The sequence below is a fragment of the Phalaenopsis equestris genome, unplaced genomic scaffold, assembly GCF_001263595.1.
Source record: "Phalaenopsis equestris unplaced genomic scaffold, ASM126359v1 Scaffold233139, whole genome shotgun sequence".
Classification (NCBI taxonomy): Eukaryota; Viridiplantae; Streptophyta; class Magnoliopsida; order Asparagales; family Orchidaceae; genus Phalaenopsis; species Phalaenopsis equestris.
In genome coordinates this window covers 221,835-242,047 of record NW_018251092.1, presented here as the reverse complement: position 1 = coordinate 242,047, position 20,213 = coordinate 221,835, and the positions used below count along the sequence as shown (strand labels likewise).

Genomic DNA, 20,213 nt, shown 5'->3' with positions numbered 1-20,213 from the left:
ATAGAGGCGAAAATATGTTCAGAAGGCGAGATCAACAACAAAAAAAGTAAAATTTTATATCTTAATTAATTTTTTTTCTTTCGTGGTTATTTCAATTAATGTTTGTATATTAAACTCTTAGGGATTGAAATAGAATAATAAAAACTTAATTTCACCGTCCGACCGTCTGTTTCTGTTTTGATTAATTCCAAGCCCTGTGGTAGATATGACAAATAATTCTATTTGTTACAAGAGAGTTGATGTAATCCAAGTCATGAAAAAACTTATTCTAGCATTTTCCTGATTTTTTTTATATTTTAAAAGTTATATTATTTTTAGGATTTTAATTAGTTTTGTTATATTTAATTGTTAGAAGTATCGTTATTTTATATTACAGACATGACTTATATGACTTGTAGATATAAATTTAATTATTTTAAATTTTAATTTGTAATCTTATTTGGGTTAACAATTTTGACTGATATGTTTCTCTAATAAAGCTTGAAAAGATCCCAATGACAAAAAGAATGATGATTTTACCCAACAAAAATTCTATAGCTTGTGACATTGTCTCAGACATCTGTACATAGTTTATGATACATCAACAACTATATATTTTATGATGGTCAGTGAAAATAATTTTCGAGAAAGTTAAATAAGGTGGTGCTCATTCTCTTATACATAACTTGCATGACTTGTATGGACAAAGGTGTGCTGACACTAGATTTTTTAGGATCTTTCTCTTAAAAATTTCCAGCTAGATCTATGATTTCAGTCGTCTGAAAGGTTTTTTAATGCTTAATCATTTTTCCTTTCAATGTCATCACTCAGAATGTAATGCTCGAGGAACCTGCTGTTTCACTTGTGGATGTTGATTTCTGTGACACGCATATGGTGCTTGTTCTGAAAGAAAACAAAAGATACAGGCTTTGCTCAATTTCGCTGCCTTCGGATGCAAAGGTATAAGAAAGTAAGCATATTTACTTTTCCTGTTGAACTTCATAGTTTCAGGCGGATCTTCTTTTGTTGCACTTGACCTTGTGTTTGTGGGATTAACTTACATTTGAATATATATATATATATATATATATATATATGTATATATGATTATTACCTGCCTTGTGAATGAAAAAGAGTGATTGAAAGAATATTGATAATTGATTGAGATATATTGAATTGCTTTTTTGTTACTTTTAAAATGATCATCGTATATCTTCTGGATGCTATTACGTGGCCATGTTTTAGCTAATTTTTTTTTATGCTCCGAGAATTGAACCATAGATCTCAACTTCAGATCACTCAACCAACTAGCTGATGGTTGGTTGGAAGAAGTTTTTTATCCAAGTAGCTATTTGATTTAAGATGTTAGATGGTCTGTTTGAACAAATTTTAGGTCGGAACAAATTTTTATATTGGCGTTCATACAAAATATATTAGCATTTCCAAGCAAAGGTCACGGGTTAAACAAAAAACTGATGTTTTATGCTTTAACTATATAAGATGAGAAGCTCCTATCAAAATGATAATATGGGTAAACTCATGGCAGCAGGACAGACAACAACAACAACAACAACAACAACAAGCCTTTATCCAACTAAGTGGGGTCAGTTACATGAATTCTTTTTCTCTATTGAGTCGTATTGAGTGTCATATTTTCATTTAATTCTAATAAATTAAGATCATTTTTTATACAATAAGTTCAAGTTTTTTTTTATCTACCTCTGCCTTTCTTAACATAAGTCGAATCTAGAACATCTATTCTCTTAATCAGTAATTCAAATGGTCAACGTTTAATGTGACCAAACCATCTAAGACGACTCTTTCTAATCTTGTCCGCCACTGGAGCTAAACTAACCCTATCACGGATATATTCATTTTGCATTTTGTCTCTAAGTGTCAAGCCACTCATCCACCTAAGGATTCTCATCTTAGCAACACTTAACTTTTTTTATGCTTCTCTTTTAAAGGCCAACGTTCTGTGCCATAGAGCATTGCTGGTCCCACCGCCATCTTATAAAATGTTCCTTTCAATCTAAGCGGTACTTTTCTATGACGCAATAGGCCCTATGCATTCTTCCACTTTAACCAACACTTGAATTCTACTAAAAACAGCCTCATTTATATCCCCATCACTTTGAACAATATACCCAAGATATCTAAAACATTCAGTCCATTTAATGACCTGATCACCAATTATTACAACTTTGCCACTAGAGCTACTACTACTAAAATCACATTCAATAATTCAATATATTTAGTTTTAGTTCTACTCAAACAAAGGCCTTTGGACTCCAATGTATACCTCTATAATTCATGTTTTGCCCGAACCCTTTCTCTAGTCTTATCCACAAGAAGGATTTCATCAACGAAAATCATATATCATGGTAAATCCTCCTGTAAATGTCGAGTAAGAACATCCATAACTATAGCAAAAAGATATGGACTTAAAGCCGACTCTGATGGAGTCCAACTGAAATAGGAAAGTAGTTGGTCAATCCTCCTTCTGTTCAAACACAAGTAACAACTCTAGTATATATATCTTTAATGACTTAAATATAAGTCATATGTACATGTTTCTTCTCTAGAACTCTGCAAAGGACTTCTCTTGGAATTTTATCGTAAGCTTCTTCTAAATCTATAAAAATCACATGTAGATCCTCCTTATTTTCTCTGTACTTCTCCATCAAACCTCTCAATTCCATCGTAGATCTGCCCGTCATAAATCCATACTAATTTTTGAAATCTTTGTAACACGACTTAACCTATCAATTACTCTCACCCATAATTTTAAAGTATGACACATCAACTTAATTCCTTTATAATTTGCACACTCTTGTGCATCCCCTTTATTCTTAGAAAAGGGGACCAAAATACTCTTCTTCAACTCCTTAGGCATCCTTTTAGTTTTTAAAATAATATTAAAAGTTTAGTAAACCAAGAAACTCTCAAATCTCCTAAATATTTTCACATTTCAATTGGGATATTATTTTGTCTTACTGATTTTCCACCCTTGGTTTTCGTTAAAGCCACGTCATCTTTTTTTTTTGCTAATGCGATGGTAAAAATAAAATATTTTATTGTTATTAATGATATTAGGATCACTAAGATCGATTGTATTGTCAGAAACTTTATTGAAAAGTTTATCAAAATATCTCACCCACCTATGGATATCTTCATCTAAAAAAAACACTTTTTGATTTTCATCTTTAATATGCTTGAGTAAAATTTTTACTTTTCTTTTTTTCTTTGTTTGGCTAGTTTATTAATATATGTTACATTTTTTAATATATAATCTATCATAAAGATCATTAAAAGCGAGATTTTTAGCGTCACAAATTATTCTTTTAGGCTCTTTACGAGAAACCTTATAGTTTCCTAGTTCTCTAAGCTTTTACATTTAAACTAATTTTTATAATACGGCTTCTTATGATTTATCTTTTCTTGCACAATATTACTCCCTCCTCATGAAATTGTGTCATATTACAACATTAAATTTAAAACTCTTTTTCTTTAAACTCATGGCTGACCAAAATTTTAAAAAATCAATGATATAATGGAACTTGAAAAAAATTGAGTGGTTAAAATTCGCTCTGCAATTGAATTCGTAGTTCTCTCTAATTTTACCAAAACTCATGTAAAGCTAACATCAAAATATTTTGAATAAAAAGGTTTATGGAAAGAAGACATCAACTATGGGGTAAATTCAGGCCATGCGCTTGTACGTGGAGATAAATTTTCACAGAATTTGTTGACGCTTGTGTTGTTCAATGGAATCCTACAACTAATGATCACACATAGATTGACTAGATGTATGTAATTTTGATTAATTGAAGGTTAAATTACACTCTGTAAATCTTATCTTGATATTATAATCCCCATGTTTCCCTTGATTTATTGATTTGTGAAATCTTGTATTCTTTGTGGATCCAAATAACAACAGCTATTGACTTCAAATTCAAAATCAATGAGAAGAAAGTTACAGGGAAAGCAAGATAGGTTTTCGTGGGAATAGGTATGGACTAATGTTAGGATAGGTGTGCATGCTTTCATGGATATAAATTCCTTGTGGTGAAATAGAAAACGCCTGTTGTCTTGACCTGGTAGTCTAGGAAATTCATGATTATGTTGATGTTGGTAAGCATATGTGAAGGATATTCATGACCATAGCTACATAGAAACAAGCACAAGTAGCGAAATAGGATAAACATGGATATTTGAATTTAGAAATTCTAAATATATAGGCCCCAAATCATGGAATCATACATAGAAGAACACGCTTCCTATTCTCACTGGTTACATCATCACTTACATGTCCATAAATAATTAGAAAAGAAAATTATGAAAATATTATTACTTTAAAAAAGCTGCTAGTCATTTATTCAAATTATGTTTCCACAGTGTAAACATCTTCTGCATCAAATTTGCCAGCTTAGAAAAATCGACTACGATCATTTTAGCATTCGGAATTTCATCAAGCAAAATAGGAATTTAGGAAAACTAGGACATACATTCTGGTGTCATCACAAATAGGTCTATCATACTAGTGTATAAGTTATCTTTGGAATCCATCATTAATGGAGAGCACAATTTTATTATCCAAAATCACTTCAAGAACAAGTTGTGTAGATTTGCTTGACAAATTATATTGCACAATCTCATGAGGATGTGAATGAAGAATTTAAATTTTCAAGAAGTTAGTGAATAAGGTTAAATTAGACACATTAAAGATTGGATTGAATGCTAAAACTTCTTATAATTTGAAACAAATGTGTTAGTTCCAATGCACGGTAGAACTTTAAATTGTTATATATTTTTACTTTTAACTTGTTAATCGTTCTTTAAGGTAAACTGTTGGGGTTCAACTGTACCACAATCTTATTATTTGTCTTAAATTTTACCAACCTTTTATACACACCAACAAAAACTTAAAAATGTTATAATTAGTTGCATGATTCTTTATTAGAGAACATAAGTGATTACCCAATGAAATTAGATTGATGTAATGCATGTAGATCATTAAAAGGAATCCAGGGTTCCATGCCCATAAAACACTAAATGTGCAAATCCTTCCTTTCTTTAGATGCAGTACAATAAATATGAGAAGTAGAATCAAAAGTTAATGTATTTATCAAATAATTTATAGGATATTGTTATGCCGGTTCCTAAGAGCAATTTAGTCTTTTGCTATTTATTATTGTTTAGTATAAATAGGGATAATATGCATAGGGTTAGAGTTATGAATGAGATTGTTGTCTTTGAGTTTTAGGTTTAGGGTTTGTGAGAGATTTCCTCCATCTTGAATTATAGAATTTGGGAGAGATCGCCCACCTCTCGAACTGTAGGTGCTTATCTTTTATTTATTCGGAGCTGTAATTGTTGATTTACTTTTGGTGGAATACAATACATATTATTTCTCCTATTTTTTTGGAACATTATCTTGGTGGATCCGCTGATATCAGGGTCTTGCACAAACTAGGGTCACCGTGAAGCACCAACATGTTATCTTTCTATTGAAACTCCATGGTAAAAAATATTCAATTTATCTTACTCTCCCTTATGAATTGCAACCATTTTATACCTAATATCACGGTAGTGCTCTCTAAATCCAAGTGAAGAAAATCTTCCATCACTTGAATGTCTGGCAGTATTAAAATCACACATTTAGAAACTCCCTTGCTCTTCTCCGTCTTCCGTCCCCATCAAGATTCCAACACTTCCTGTGTCTATCATTTCAAGCCCCAATTGCTTCACTATTTGAGTAGAGATGGAGTTGTGGGAGCTCTACTATCTATCAACACAGCTACATCATGTTCACTAATCTACCCTTGAAGTTCCATAGTGGTTTGATTTTAATCCCACCACCGAGTTAAATAAGTCTTTTGTTACATCGAAGTGCGAGCATTCCTCTTCCACCGCAACATTCTATGTTTCCGCATCTTCTGCCTCCTTGCCACACACTGTGAAAATCTGTAATGTTTGATTTTTGTAGCAATGTCCTGAGAAAAATTTCATTACACCGAAAACAGAACCCTTTGGCTCATTTATCCTGAATCACTATATCTGTAAGGCATTTGAGTGTTGCCCGTGGAGCCTCCCTCTGGACTTTTGTTGTATGAGTTTTCGGTATCATTGTGGTTGTAGCAGTTCGATATGGTGCTCCACTTGGGGTTGTTCCTATTAGCATGTTTGCATTTTTATTTTCAACCGTGTTAATTCTATGGTTTCCTCTATTCTCGCGATCTTTGTAGGCGAAGTGATGCTTGAATCTCTGGCTTCAACCCTTTCATAAAGTCGCCTTCTAGCACTTTTTCTTATATCCATCTCAAAAGGCTAGATATCATTTCAAATTTCTCCTTGTACTTCATGGCCCAGGACCAATGCAAAAATTGTTTATTTAAATCCCCTTCTCGTTGTTTTGAAGCTCTCCAATAATTGGTCCTTGAATTCTTCTCACGTTCGGATTTGCGAACGATGTTCTCTCCATTGATATCATGCTCGAGCCTTTCCTTCCAAATACAGAGCCACCCCCATCAATTTTTCTTCCTCCGTCAACTTATTAACATGAAATTATCTCATAAACCCAACCATAGTCATCCTCTCATTCAAAGATTGGTATCTGTAGCTTCCTTTTGCACGATTCTCCTCCCCAATTTCTTTGATCGAAGTTCATGCCATCCATAAAGCAGGGATTGAGTTCCCTTTCTCGAGCAATATTGATTTCATCTCTTCCATAAGTGTGGCTCGCCATTCATCATAGACTTCTGGATCTCCCTCCGCCAGAAAAGTTGCTGAAACAAAAGGCACTGACACTCACAGATGCAACCATCGCAGTGGTCCCACCCACATTGGTTTCCTATAATGGGTTGAAATCCTTCAAATCAATCTTCTCCAGCATTGAATTACATGCTGTCCCATTTCCACTGCTGACGTTCGTTTTAGCTGTCCAGATGTTGTGTTATTTTCTCTTAAATCTTTTCATTTGAGTCCCCTTCTATTTCCTTCGCTCAATCCCATTATAGGCGATGGAGGGTTTGTGTGGGAATTTGCAATATTCTTTATCATTTCTTCCAAGACGTTGAATCTCCCCTCCATTGACGTGAAATAGTCCATTTCCAATATGATTTGACTCACATTTTCCTCCATTTTTTTACTCCATATCTTCTGCTTTCTTGGCCTCCATAACTCTGTACGGTTTTGGAACTCCCTTATGCTGGAGTTGTGAGTTTTCAAGTGTTTTTACATGGGTTCAGCATGCGCGGAACTCAGAAAGTCGTGTTCTCTGAATTTTTGTACACGGATTGGTGCAAAACTAATGGAAACCGTGTAGAACTCTGAAAGTCGTGTTCTGACTTTATGTATGTGGGTTCAACACAAGAAGTTCTATTGTTGGACTCTCACTATCAGGATTCCATGAGGTTGCATATTCCAATTGCAGTTTTCAGCATGAGCGACGCGGAGTTCCTTCACGCCACTATCCCGATCGTGAATTTCAGCCAAGAGTGGTGAGGAACTTCTGCATGTCGTGATTTGTCGACTTCTCCGCAGTTGTTTTTCCACCGTATCACATGCTTGTACCACGATACCGCCATTGGCTTCCTAGGCAGGAAAAAATTGCGGTTGTATCCACGTCTGTACGCGATCCCGATCCATCGTTGCAGCAAGCCAAATCGTGATTGTATCGCGTCTATGTCGTATCTTCATCATTGGCCCTGTAAACCACGATTCTGATGTTGGCATCTTCACTAACTCCAAATTGTGACTGTTTGGAACTGTGGCTCTCAGATCGTGACTAGGGCACAACCGATCTTTTTCTAAATGCTCTGACACCAATTTGATAGGAATCGAGAAGGTTTTCCAGTTAAATTCTGACATAAATAATATATATTTTATTCCATTGAAAGTAAATCAGTGATTACAACTCTGAATACATAAAAGACGAGCACCTAGAATTTGAGAGGTAGACAATCTTTTCCAAATCCTAGAATTTGAGAGGTAGGAAATCCCTCCATAACCCTAACCCTACTACTCATAGACAACAATCTCATGCATAACACTAACCCTAAACATATGAAGCCTATTTATACTAAATAATAATAAATTACAAAAGACTTAAATGTCCATAGGGGCCAGCGCAACAAAATTTTATCCATCATCTGCATAATTTTTCTCAGAACCGGTGTTTATAGGACTGTCATCTTTAGATTATTGGATGTGGCCGGCCTAGTATATTCTAGAAAACTGTCAATTGCTTTTATACAATTCAAAAATTCACTCAGAAATAATTGAAAATTTTAAAAAATTGTGCCTTAAATAAGCCAACAGGTGGCCTGTTTGGGATGGAAATACTAGAAAATTGAATCCTGCAACTTGTGGATAATTTCGAAAGAGTAGTCCCAGGTAGCACTTAGAGAATCTTCTGCAGGTAGGACCTACATAATAGAAAAAGCCGCAGTTAGTGCACAGAAATAGAAAGCACAGGTTGCATAACAAGTACTCCAAAACAGTTGCGTATAGGTGTATAAACAATAATTCCAAAATAGCCGCACATGCATAACAAGTGGTTGTGTTACTGCAGCTACAATATGTTGAGATAGACTGGCTATAGTTCCTCATCAACTAACTCCCACCGGAATTTTCTTATCACACCTTTATCACCAGGAATCTTACATCCAACAAAAACACACAAGGCTGAGTTGAACAAGTTTGAATCTTATTGATTAAAAGCTATTTATTGCATGCCATGGGTCTTATCATATCCTGTATTTTATTTTTGATGGGTTAGGTTAATATTTAGGATTTAATGAAAATATTAGACTCTTCTCTATTGTAGAAAATAGAATGTTATTCTGAATTTATCAAAACATTTATTTCTATGAGACTTAGACTATTTTTACTGTCTTTATTGATTTAATACAATTGAAGTTATTTGATGTTCATGTATTTAAATATCTAGTTAAAAGGCCGTCCGGTTGTGGTTATGCTTGACAGGTTATATGAATTTTGACATTTTTTACCCACTGAATGTTTCAGAGCTTAAATGACACTGAAGAGTTTACATGCAACAAATAGCATCTCAATTCTCACCATATTAATATTTTCACTTGAAGTATAAAATGTGATTCTAACTATTGATTTCTATATAATATTATATTCTAATTCTGAAGGTTATTATTTCTCACCATAGGTTTCACAAGTGCTTGCACCTTTTTCCTTTATGGTTGAGTACTGTTGGAAACTGCCAATTTGTAGACTTGATTAGAAAGGAGTTAATTTCCTTCCATGAGGATATAGTCCACTAATTATATTTTATTTTATTAGATACTACCTATTTTTTATTTTTTTCCTATTTTGTTTCCTTTCATTGCTATATATATGTTGTAACTTGTAATGCATTGAGTAAGAAATAAAAAACTTTTACCTAATTCCAACATATTATCAGAGCTACGAAACTAATTCCTTCGAACAACTACTCCGTCTCCCTTGTATGCATGAACAACTGTCATTAACTTCGTCTCTTTCAGGCATACGAGCTGCTGGTTCCTTAAAGGTCATCTCTAGCTCGCTCTAGTCGCAACTTCCATTGTCGTGCTTGAAGGAGATAGGGTTTCGAGCCACAACCGTCATTCGTCTCTTCCATTTGAACGGAGCCCTCACTCATCTATTCCATTTGAACTGATCAACTTTTTCATCTCTTTCATTTGAACGGATCACATAACCATTTTCACAGATCCAACTCTCCTTCCAAACCTTTCTTCTGATTTCCAAAGAACATCCGATTTCTTATGTTCATTTTGTGCAACCTCTAGCGATAAGGATTTCTTTGGTTATGAGTCATTCTCTCTTCTTTCTTGGATCTGAGAGATGTCGATTGAAATAGAGTATTTTTCCTCTTTGATTTGCTAAAGAGGCGAATGATTCGGTTTGCCCTAGCCACCATCTCACACGTCGTTGGCCCGACCATCTCTCGCCGAGTGTCTAACGCATCGAAATCAAGATTTGTGCACTTCTCTCTAGTTTTTTGTTCACTCGTCCAACCGAGCAGTCGAACTATAAGTCCTCTTGCTTTTTTCCATTAGCAAGTCTTCTCGATTCAGATTTTACAATCTTATTATGATCAAAAACAAAAGAAGATGGAAGTGTAGAGAGATTTAAAGCTTGACTGTTTGCCAAGGGCTTCACACAGTCATATGAAATTGATTATCAAGAAATCTTCACCTGTTGCGAAACTTGATACGGTTTGTGTTCTACTCTCTATTGCAGTAAATCAAGAGTGGCCTTTATACCAACTTGATCTCAAAAATGTATTCTTGAATGACGAACTTGATGAAGAAGTCTATATGACTATCTCTAGGTTGGAGAATAGATCGAATAACATGTTGGTTGCAAGAAGTCATTGTATGGATTGAAACAATTTCCTCGGACCTGGTTTGACAGGTTTACTAAATCAGTGTTTACAAATGAATATCATCAGGGTCAAACTGATTATACTCTATCTGTTAAATCCAATCATAGAGACAAAATTGCTATTCTCATAGTATAAGTAGAAATTATTATTACGACATGTCTTGATTTAGGGAAATTATCAGGCTAAAAAGAATGCTTGCAACAAAATTTGAGATCAAGAACCAAGAATTTTCTATATTTTCTGTGAAAGGAGATGGCTCAGTTTAAGGATGAAATTGTCATATCCCAAAAGTATATCTTAGACCTGTTGACTGCAATTGACATGCTTGGGTGTAAGCATGCCGACACACTCATGAATTCCAACAAAAGCCAGAACAAAAGTGAATAAAATAGTCCAGTTGACAAAGGAAGATATCAAAGACTTATGAAAAATTACTCTTTCTATTACTCATAAGATTTGATATTGCTTACTCTGTTAGTTTATTAAGATAACACATGAATTATACGTGAAGGGTGTGCATTTTGCATTAATATTAAAACAAATAGTTTCAAAATGAGGCTAAATAAGCCACCAGAAACCAAAAGAAAGAGGCTACTAGGCAGTAACCCTGTAAAAAATCTTATCCCTTATAGTAAAAGAGAGTAAGAGATGACTACTCTGTAGATCTTTAACACAAAAACCATCCTGTAAGACAAGCTGTGCACAAAAATGAGCTGCCTTTTTGTTAAGTCTAGAAGTTTAAGAAAAACTCACCTGCCTGAAGTTCTTCAAGAAAGCCAGCTCAAGTCTCCAGTCACTTTGTTAACTCCAAAACGAAACATCAAGGGAACGCCGTAGAGTATCCATAACATTACAATTGTCCCCTTCAATCACCATGACGCAAGGTGGGGAGAGATCTTTTGCAAGCGAGAGCTGGCGCGGAAGATTCCCGCTCAAGTGAGAAGTGGATCGACCTGACCGGTCCATTTATCCCGAGCCGAGCGGCCCAGGCGAGGTTTCTAACCGGGTGAACAGCCTCCCCTGCCGCTCTCCTGCTTCCTTTTCTGCTGCTTCTCCTTAGGAAATGATTTTAATGGCTATTCTGAGCATTCCCACCCATTCCTTTTATAGGAGTTTCCTTTCTTCCTCTTTCCTTTCACCTCTTCTTCCTTTATTGTTTCTAGCCTTGCTAGGGCTATATGTATGCTGGTTTGCTTAGAGTCTAGGGAGTTTTGGCTGTGAGTTGATTTCAGATTTCCTGTATGGAATCCTTTTCCCCGTTCTAGGGCTGTATCCATGGAGGTTGTAGTGTTTCGACTATATCCTACTCTGAGGTGATTGTATCTCCCCTTTTACCTTCCCTACTTCGTCTCTTCTGCTTCCCTTAGACACCAACCATCCTCAATCGCTTCCTCTGCGCTGCTGACCCTGTTTCTGCTACAACAACCTCCTGTCCAGTCTGTTCAGACCCATCCCGACATCCTGCCAGCACCCCTACAGCTGTTACCTTGCTGTCCCAGAGCTTCCTCATCGCTGTCCTTGCTATCCAGCACCTTCCAACCACCAATTTGCCTGCCTCCGGCCACCTGCAATCCTCCATACTTATTCTCGCAATTTTGCACTCTTACTCTTTCCTCACTGCCATCAACACTTCCTTGCTGCTACCATCCTTGCCAACAATTCCAAACCACGTAGCTGACCTCCACCACCCTTGGAATACACCTTAGAGGTGTTTGTTTGTGTCGGTTTTATGTTTTAGTGATTCTATTCTTCCGTTTGTGTGTGTTGTAACCCTATTTTCATATTAATAAAAGTTGTTCTTTTGTGGTTTGAGCTTTCTCTTCTGGTATCACACCACCCTCGCATTTCCAACAGTTATGATTCGATCAACGCACCAAAATAGAGCTCCATCTCCATGTGAGAGCTATTTCACGGACCCGCTACAACCTACAATTGCCAACTTGATTCTGAATGATAATTTCCACACTGACAAAACCTGATGGTAAGAACTCAGTGCTTCTGAATTGGAAAGCAATGCGTACAAGTATTGGAAGACAGGACTGTCAATGCCATCACCGTGGGAGTACCATAGAACCGACCATGTTTTTTAGCATTCCTTGCTCGCCAACACTGGTAAATAACTCCATTAAGCATTTTGCCAATGGATTTGTTTGTCCTGGGAAGATTCTTCAACTTCTCACACGCCTCAAAGCTGGAATACCGCGGGATCACAACACCCCATTTCTAACAAGTTTTGACAAGTAGTCTTGAGGACTCTACAATTAATGGTAATATGAGTTTAGTCTCTCTTCCCTGCAACCCCAAGGGCATGCAGGATCATCACCAATAATTCTCTGCTAAAGCCACCAATTGGTTGGGCTGACATTATGCAAGAGCTGCCATTAGAACATAGTTTCCGAAGGATGAAGCATAAGTTTTCCAATCAACATGTTGCAATTGGGCGCTTGATCAAACAGTCTATTATAAGATAAAGTGGTAGTTGTCCGCTCCGAAAAAAAGGGAAAGTTAGCTGGCCGGTCCGTTAGAGACCTTCCAATAGGTTGTAGCTTGTGTATAGCATTAATAAACTCCCCACGAAACTATTCCTGCATCACAACATTATTCCACTACCATCCGTGATTAGAGCGGCAACATGCAGGTAACGCATGAATAATCCAAATGAGAATAATCAGGAAGCAGCAAACAAAATCCTGAGATACCTGAGATGATCCCTGGATATGGGTTACTCCTTAAAAGATTTGAAAACTGCGAGATTGAGGTATACACAAAGGCTAGTTGGGCATGAGATGTGACTGATAGGAAATCAACCATTGGATATTGTTCATATGGCTGAGACAATCTTGTCACGTGGAAAAGAAAAAAGCGACTTGTTGTCTCTCAGAGTAGTGCAAAATTAGAATATCCTACTTGTGCACTAGGAATACATGAGAGAATGTTGATTCAAAGTCTATTAAGGGAACTTAAGGTTGAGACAAGATATAGTTAAGATGTTCAGTGATAGCCAAACAACTATTAGTATAACCAAAAATTTCTTTGCATCATGATATAACAAAATACATCGAGATTAATTGGCATTTTATCTCAAAAAATATTAACATACACGACTTCAGATTGCTAATATTCTCAATAAAGCACTATCAAAGGTGTCCAAGCTTGGTTTGTACAATATATACAATCCAACTTGATGGGGAGTGTTGGAATGTGTCAATTCATAAACTTGATTATGAAGGAATTTATTTCTTTCCATCAAGATATACTTCACTAATTATGTTTTCTTTTAATAGATATTTCTTAATTTTCTATTTTTTTCTATTTGGTGAGATTCCTATTTTGTTTCCTTTAATTATTATATTTGCTGAAAGTTATAATGCATTGAGCAAGGAATAAAAAATACTTGATTTCTGCAAGTACCATACTCGGCTTTCATGTATGTTTGCTTGATCATGAAATGCTCTTACTTGAATCTGCCATCTTTGCTTGATACTTGTAGACATGAGATGCAATTAAATGCTCCAATTTCCTGCAAATGTCTGTCATTATAACAAGCATGTTTATCAAAACTGTTAACTGAGATCAAATGACTTGATTCTAAGATACTATAAAACTAGTTTACACAATTCAAAGCATTTTTTTATTGCATTTTGTGAAAGGCAAGCAGTATAATGCACCTTCTACTTTTATTTTTCATACAATCCTGAATGCAGTCAAAGATTTGTCCTGCATTTTACATCTTGACGTACTTTTGTTACTGCAAATTCAACCTATTAAAATGCCTGAATATAATGCAGTCCCCACGAGAGCTTTTTGTTTGATTCAACCCTAAAGGATAGGAGTGTGGGCCATTTGGTGATTGAGAGATATAGAAAATTTTTTTGTATCTTTCTGGTTTTTCTCAAATGATTCTATTGAACTTAAGTTTTAAATAAATTTTTAACCGTAAAAGGAAAATGTCTGCATCCTCGTTTGAGAGATCTTGCTTCACCTACTTAAACCATAATTCTTATCATTGCTACCGATTTGCAGGGACCTGTGCATTTGGAAAAACTCAATCCATGCTTCCTGCCACTTCCAGACCACGTTTGTCAGATACAATCTGGACCTAACTATGATTTTTATTCTTCAATCACGCGTTTCATAATTTCCTCGCCAGTGGTATGTTAGCAGCTTCTTTAAGGATAATTGATATTTATGCCATGATCTCTTCGAAATCAGTCGGATGGCTTGAACTTGTTTTTTGAAGTATTTTTGTCAATAGCATGATCCGAGTTTCTGCTAATTCTTACTTAGATCATGCATCTTCTCACTTATTATAATATTTTCTAGCTTTATAATCTGCAGTTGCTTGAACCACAAGAATCTCTTCAAACCAATCAATTAGTTTAAGATGGGTGATTTAAGAAAAACTTTCACTCCTCTTAGACCATATTTGGTGGGCACATATTTTTATGGCTAGAGAATTTAAATTCTTTCTCATGTTGAATGAATAAAATTTTGTTTTCTTTGGAAAATCATCTATTTCTAAGCATATTTATAAGTAATGCAAATGGATTGTATACTAAATTTTACTAGAGTATATTTAGATTATTTTATTTGATTGATTGCTTTTGCATTTAGAAAAATCTTTTAAATTAGCTAAAATGCAAGTAAATGATTCACTTTATGTTGACCACAAAGTAAACTAGGGTTCAAGATTGAATTTGCATTTTTTAGTTACAAGATAAAAGATACAAAATCCCAAACCAAATGATAGTGAAGCGATTACTTAAATCAAAGGAACTCATCGAGAAATTGAAAAAAAAAATTCATTTAAAATTTAATACAACAATTGAAAGCCCATTTGTAACTAATTTGGCCAATACCACGAACACTCACTGAGGTAAAAATAATGTCTTTAGAATAAAAAGTTATGGAAAAAAATCAACAAATAGAAGTAAATTTAGTTCTTGCAGCAATAGAAATGATATATCCTATTCCAGTTTTTTCTTTTGAAACTTGGAATACATTTTAAGAAACCCATCTTTCAATAGAAACACATGTTTGAGGAGAAATCTATAATTTTAATAAGCCAAAGATTATTATTGTTACATGTTTCAAATTATCTATTTATAGCATCATTGTCTCTCCAAATTAAGTTGGCTAGGATAATGCACAAGATAACTAAGCCCTTAAGATTTGTTCATAGATCAATGAAAGGTGCTATTGTAAAAATAGTAGAAATTGCATTGACGCAAGCGTTTGGGGGTGGGAGTCCATGAATGCGGGACTAGGGCTGTAAAATCAGCTTGAAGGTTGTTAATCGCTCGATATTCGAATTGATTTTTGGCTTGGGTCGAGTAATTGGAGTTGAGCTATAACTACACTCAATAATCGGTCAGATTCGATTAGATTTTGATTTGTTGCCGAATCAACTTGAACAATTGGTGATCTGGATTAGACTTAGCGGCTTTTGATTAGGGGCGAAGTTGTGGAGCGAATTCTTACAACATAATCGTGATCAGATGGTCAGGTGTTCTCTTCATACCTAAATACTTACCTTACGAACACCCCACTCATTCGGTCATTCCCAATTTGAAACTCTTGATTTCTCCCATTCTTCAAGTCTCCATGACCTTTCTCTTCGTTCCTCTGTCTGTCTCAGCCTCAACGGTGTTGGAGCTTATTTTTTTCTTATTTCCTCTTTGTAACTAGTTGGTTGTGTGTACCGTCAGACGTTTCACAACCCCACTGCCCCCCTTGAGTGTTGGTTGAGGTGCGACAGAGGTTGACAATTTGGTCAGAATAAATTCTCACCAGCACACATCCTGATTTACATAATCAAAACCCAGTGAATGAACTAGTTTAACTAAATTACCGCAAATATACTTCACACATTTTATTTCATTCCATTCATGTTCACATATGCTAGAAAGCATAGAAATCATAATAGCAAAATATATAAACCATATAAAGCTACTGAATGCAACATAATTGATGTACGTACCCAAAAGACTGTACAAGCTCCCAGAATTATAATGCAAAAGCTGTAAAAGTTTTGCCTAACTACTCGCTTTGGTGTTCCTTATCCCTTCTTAAAATTAAACGACGTAGAGCGAGCAACAATGGGCTTACTAAAATAATCTGGGCTAAGAAAATATTTTATACATGTAAATGAAACAATTTGCATACTCTTTGGTAACTGTACATGTCCATACACAAGTAATAACATGCTAGAATAGTATAAGGCATTTAAAGAAAATCTGAGTGTAAAAAAATTATGCATGTGTACAAAACATTTGTCATTCATTCACGTGTAATTATCAACATATGATCATAAACTTGTTCATAGCAATGTCACTTGTAAATGTATAGATTTCAACTATTTTCATGTATTGTCATATCATGTGTCATCACTCCGCACCAAAAATCATATTAACTATTGATAGAGGTTGGTTCTCCCCCCAATATAACAATTATCAATAACCTCCTGATACCAACGATTCCCTACGTTTTGTCACCATTTGATCACTACGGTTCTCAAAATTTCGTCACCGCTTGAATAATAGGAGTCGGGAATATCAATCCCTACATCGTGTACTTAAAACTGCTCATGTAATAGTCATCCATAATATCACTTGTGACATTTAAATTATCATTCATGTATCAAACATTCATCACAAGCAATTCATACATCATGCATGAATCATAATAAATGAATATATGCAAGTAATAGTTTCATAAGCATATTCATATGTATTTAGCGTAGCTTAACATCACATATATCGTAAAAGAAGTCAACTTGTATTCATATATTCAATGCAGATATTTATTTACAATATGCAAGGAATTCTAAACGCATCATTGTCAAATGTAAAATCACATGCAAACTCATAAAATTTTTTTTTTTAAGTTAACACAAGATTATTTCACGTGATTGGTCCAAACAACCCTACAACGAATTGACACACATCTCGAGCTCGTCGTCTTGTATAAACAACTTGTACATTATAAACAACGTAGAAATTCATGGAATCATAGCTTGTTTCGTAATTTAAATCAAAACTTAACTCGTTGCTAAAATATATCTCAAACGTGTTTCTCGGCATTACACACTTTTCCCCAAATTGCCTAATCAACTTCTCTTATCCTCATAACATTTCAATCTTCCATTTCTTTTGCTAATTTCATGTTAATAGCCCTTACGGAAGCTTGTAAACTAAGTTCGACTCTTCCAACACAAGTTTGACGCTCGCTACGACTACCAGAATCAAATAAATGCTCAAATTTATGGACAACCTCAACAAAAAAATAGAAGGAAATGAATGTTTAGAATTGTGTAAGAGGGTTTCATACTGGCAAAAATCTCCACGAAAGCTCTTACCGTGAGCTGTGGCTCTCAATTTTGCTGCTCGCCCCCTCTGTTTGTGACTGAATCGCGTTTGTGCTACAGAAGCCTTGTGGAAATCCTATGCGAGATTCTTCTGCCGAGCAAAACAGAATAGAAAGTGCAATGCCCAGAATTTGAGAAATAGGTAAAGTTTAACAAATTTTAGAAGTAGCCCAAATTTCACACCCTTAAAAATTAACTATATTATTTTTATAAATCTCTACGCAAAAAAAAAAAGATTAATTCCATATAAACTACTATATATTAATTATGTACGAATTGAGAAATATAAAATCCAGAAGTTATAAGTCTAATTAAATTTATTAAAACCTTAATTAATCATAATCTTCTCCCCAATCCAAATGCTTATTGTTCCCAGCCGAGCCTTCAATTCTTCTCTCATTTCTCGGTTTCATTCGCACGAAACCATTTCACTTCACTCGCTCGTCTGGACGATTCTGCAAGCTCTCGCATGAGGCTACGCTCGGGCCACTATAGCAAAGGGTGCGAACCGAGGCACTGACGAAGTCGTAGCTTGTGTTAAGGTCTTCTGGGGAGAAATTGGTAAGTGAAAACCTTTTTTCACGCTATTCTATACAGTCATTTCCTTCCTTACACTTTCTTTTTTACATTTGCCCCGATTTCGTGCCTCTTTTCTATTTTCGGCAGGCATAATAGGTATCGAACTTGTGTTGAAAGCATTAAACTTGGTCTGCAAGCTTCCATAAAAGTTTTTATATGAAATTGGCGAGGGGAAATGAAGATTAAGGCGTTAGGAAGAGGAATAAGCGGAACTGGAATGGTTTGGTTATGTTGAGAAGCTTGTTTAAGGTATATGTTTGCATTGAAGTTATCTTTTTTATTAATGCATGCTATGAACTAATTTTCATGAAACCTTAAGTTGCCTAAAAATTCTAGGTAGTTTACTTGAGGTGGCGAGCTCAAGACGAGCATGAGAAAACTTGTCTTAGGGCTACTCCCTTAAATTAGGTGAAATAATATTGTTTTAAATTAAGAAAAATAATATTCTATAGGTTTTTATGATTTCTAGTTTGGCATAGATGCATTTAGAATTTTCTACATTTTGAGGATGAATATGTGCATTGAATGTATGAATGCAAACTGATGTCTTCTTACGATACATGTGATATTAATATGCTATGATCATGTTGTGATACATATGACTATGCTTAATGATATTAATTGCCTAGAGACATTCATTTGCTATGATCCATACATGCGGCATATGAAAGCCTATGAATGCTTGCTACAGGTGTTATGTTGTCACAAGGAATGTTATTAGTAGACTATTATATAAGTCATTGCAAGTACGATGTATGCATGAATATTGTATTTCCGACTCCTAGTGTTTAGGCGACGACGAAACTCTGAAAACTGTTGTGATCAAATAATAATAGAATGTAGGGAACTGTTGGTATCACAGGGTTAATTGATAACTGTTATGTTCGAATAGTTGAGACTCATTCACAAGTGACATTGCTGTGCCATGAGGACGCTGCTATGATGACATTGTTATGATTACTTTCCCATGAACATGCTTATGACTATTCATGTTTTATTTAACGGTCATAATTTTCTATATTACCTGTTTTCTTTTCATGTTATATATGATTCTAATATGTTGTGAGTTGTGTGTAGACATGTACAGTTTCATGTAAGTATGCATGTTTTTTATATGTATAAAATTTTATTTTAGGCTTGATTATTTCGCTGAGCTCATTGTTGCTCACTCTATGTTGTTGCCTTTTGGGAAGTGGCAAAAAAACTGAGGCGAGTAGTTGGTTTGATTTATAAAGCTTTTGCACTATATAAGTTTTTGGTGATTCGACAAACTTTTTGGGTACGTATTGTTATTATGTTGGATTTAACAACTCCCTGTATACATGTTGATGATAATGCTTTTTCATATTTTCAAGTATGAATATGAATGAATTATGTAATGCAATGTATTACATTTATTTGTAGCAACTTAGTTAGATCAGTTCTGTTTACCTCATTTTTAGTGAGGTCTAGTCTTCCTCTTAGGGTTTAGGATCTAGCCTTAGGGATCTCCCTTTGACTATCTTAGAACCTTAGAAGTGGTGCCCGCCTCATTGTAATTTGACCTATTTCCGTCCTCTTTTGTGGTTCCAAGTGTGTGGTATCGACTTCTAGCATTTAGAAGGGTGAAACCAACATGAGGAAACCCAAAAGGGATCCCTATAGGACCTTTTTGAGCCTTAGGGTGGCCGTCTGCACAATTCGCGCTCCCGCGCGCACAAACTTCGCAATTCGGAGAGCCAACACGTCCGATTGCTGCAATTCGCATCGCCTGCACCGTTATTTGCCGAGGACTCGAGTAAACCACTTGTGACAATCGATCGCGGGTCAATATTTTTGTGAAATTTGAATTTCGACGCGTTTTGATCCGATTGTCGACGATGTCGTCCGAGCGACCCCGGATGA

General features: G+C 35.3%; 1 protein-coding gene across 1 annotated transcript in view; it reads left to right on the top strand.

The window, feature by feature from the left end:
- LOC110038574 (dipeptidyl aminopeptidase BI) overlaps positions 1–20,213 on the top strand; it is a 101,177-nt gene that overhangs the window by 39,105 nt on the left and 41,859 nt on the right. The window contains exons 5-6 of the mRNA XM_020743448.1: positions 811–939; positions 14,408–14,536. Coding sequence (XP_020599107.1) covers positions 811–939; positions 14,408–14,536 — 258 coding nt within the window. The remainder of the gene's footprint in view (positions 1–810; positions 940–14,407; positions 14,537–20,213) is intronic.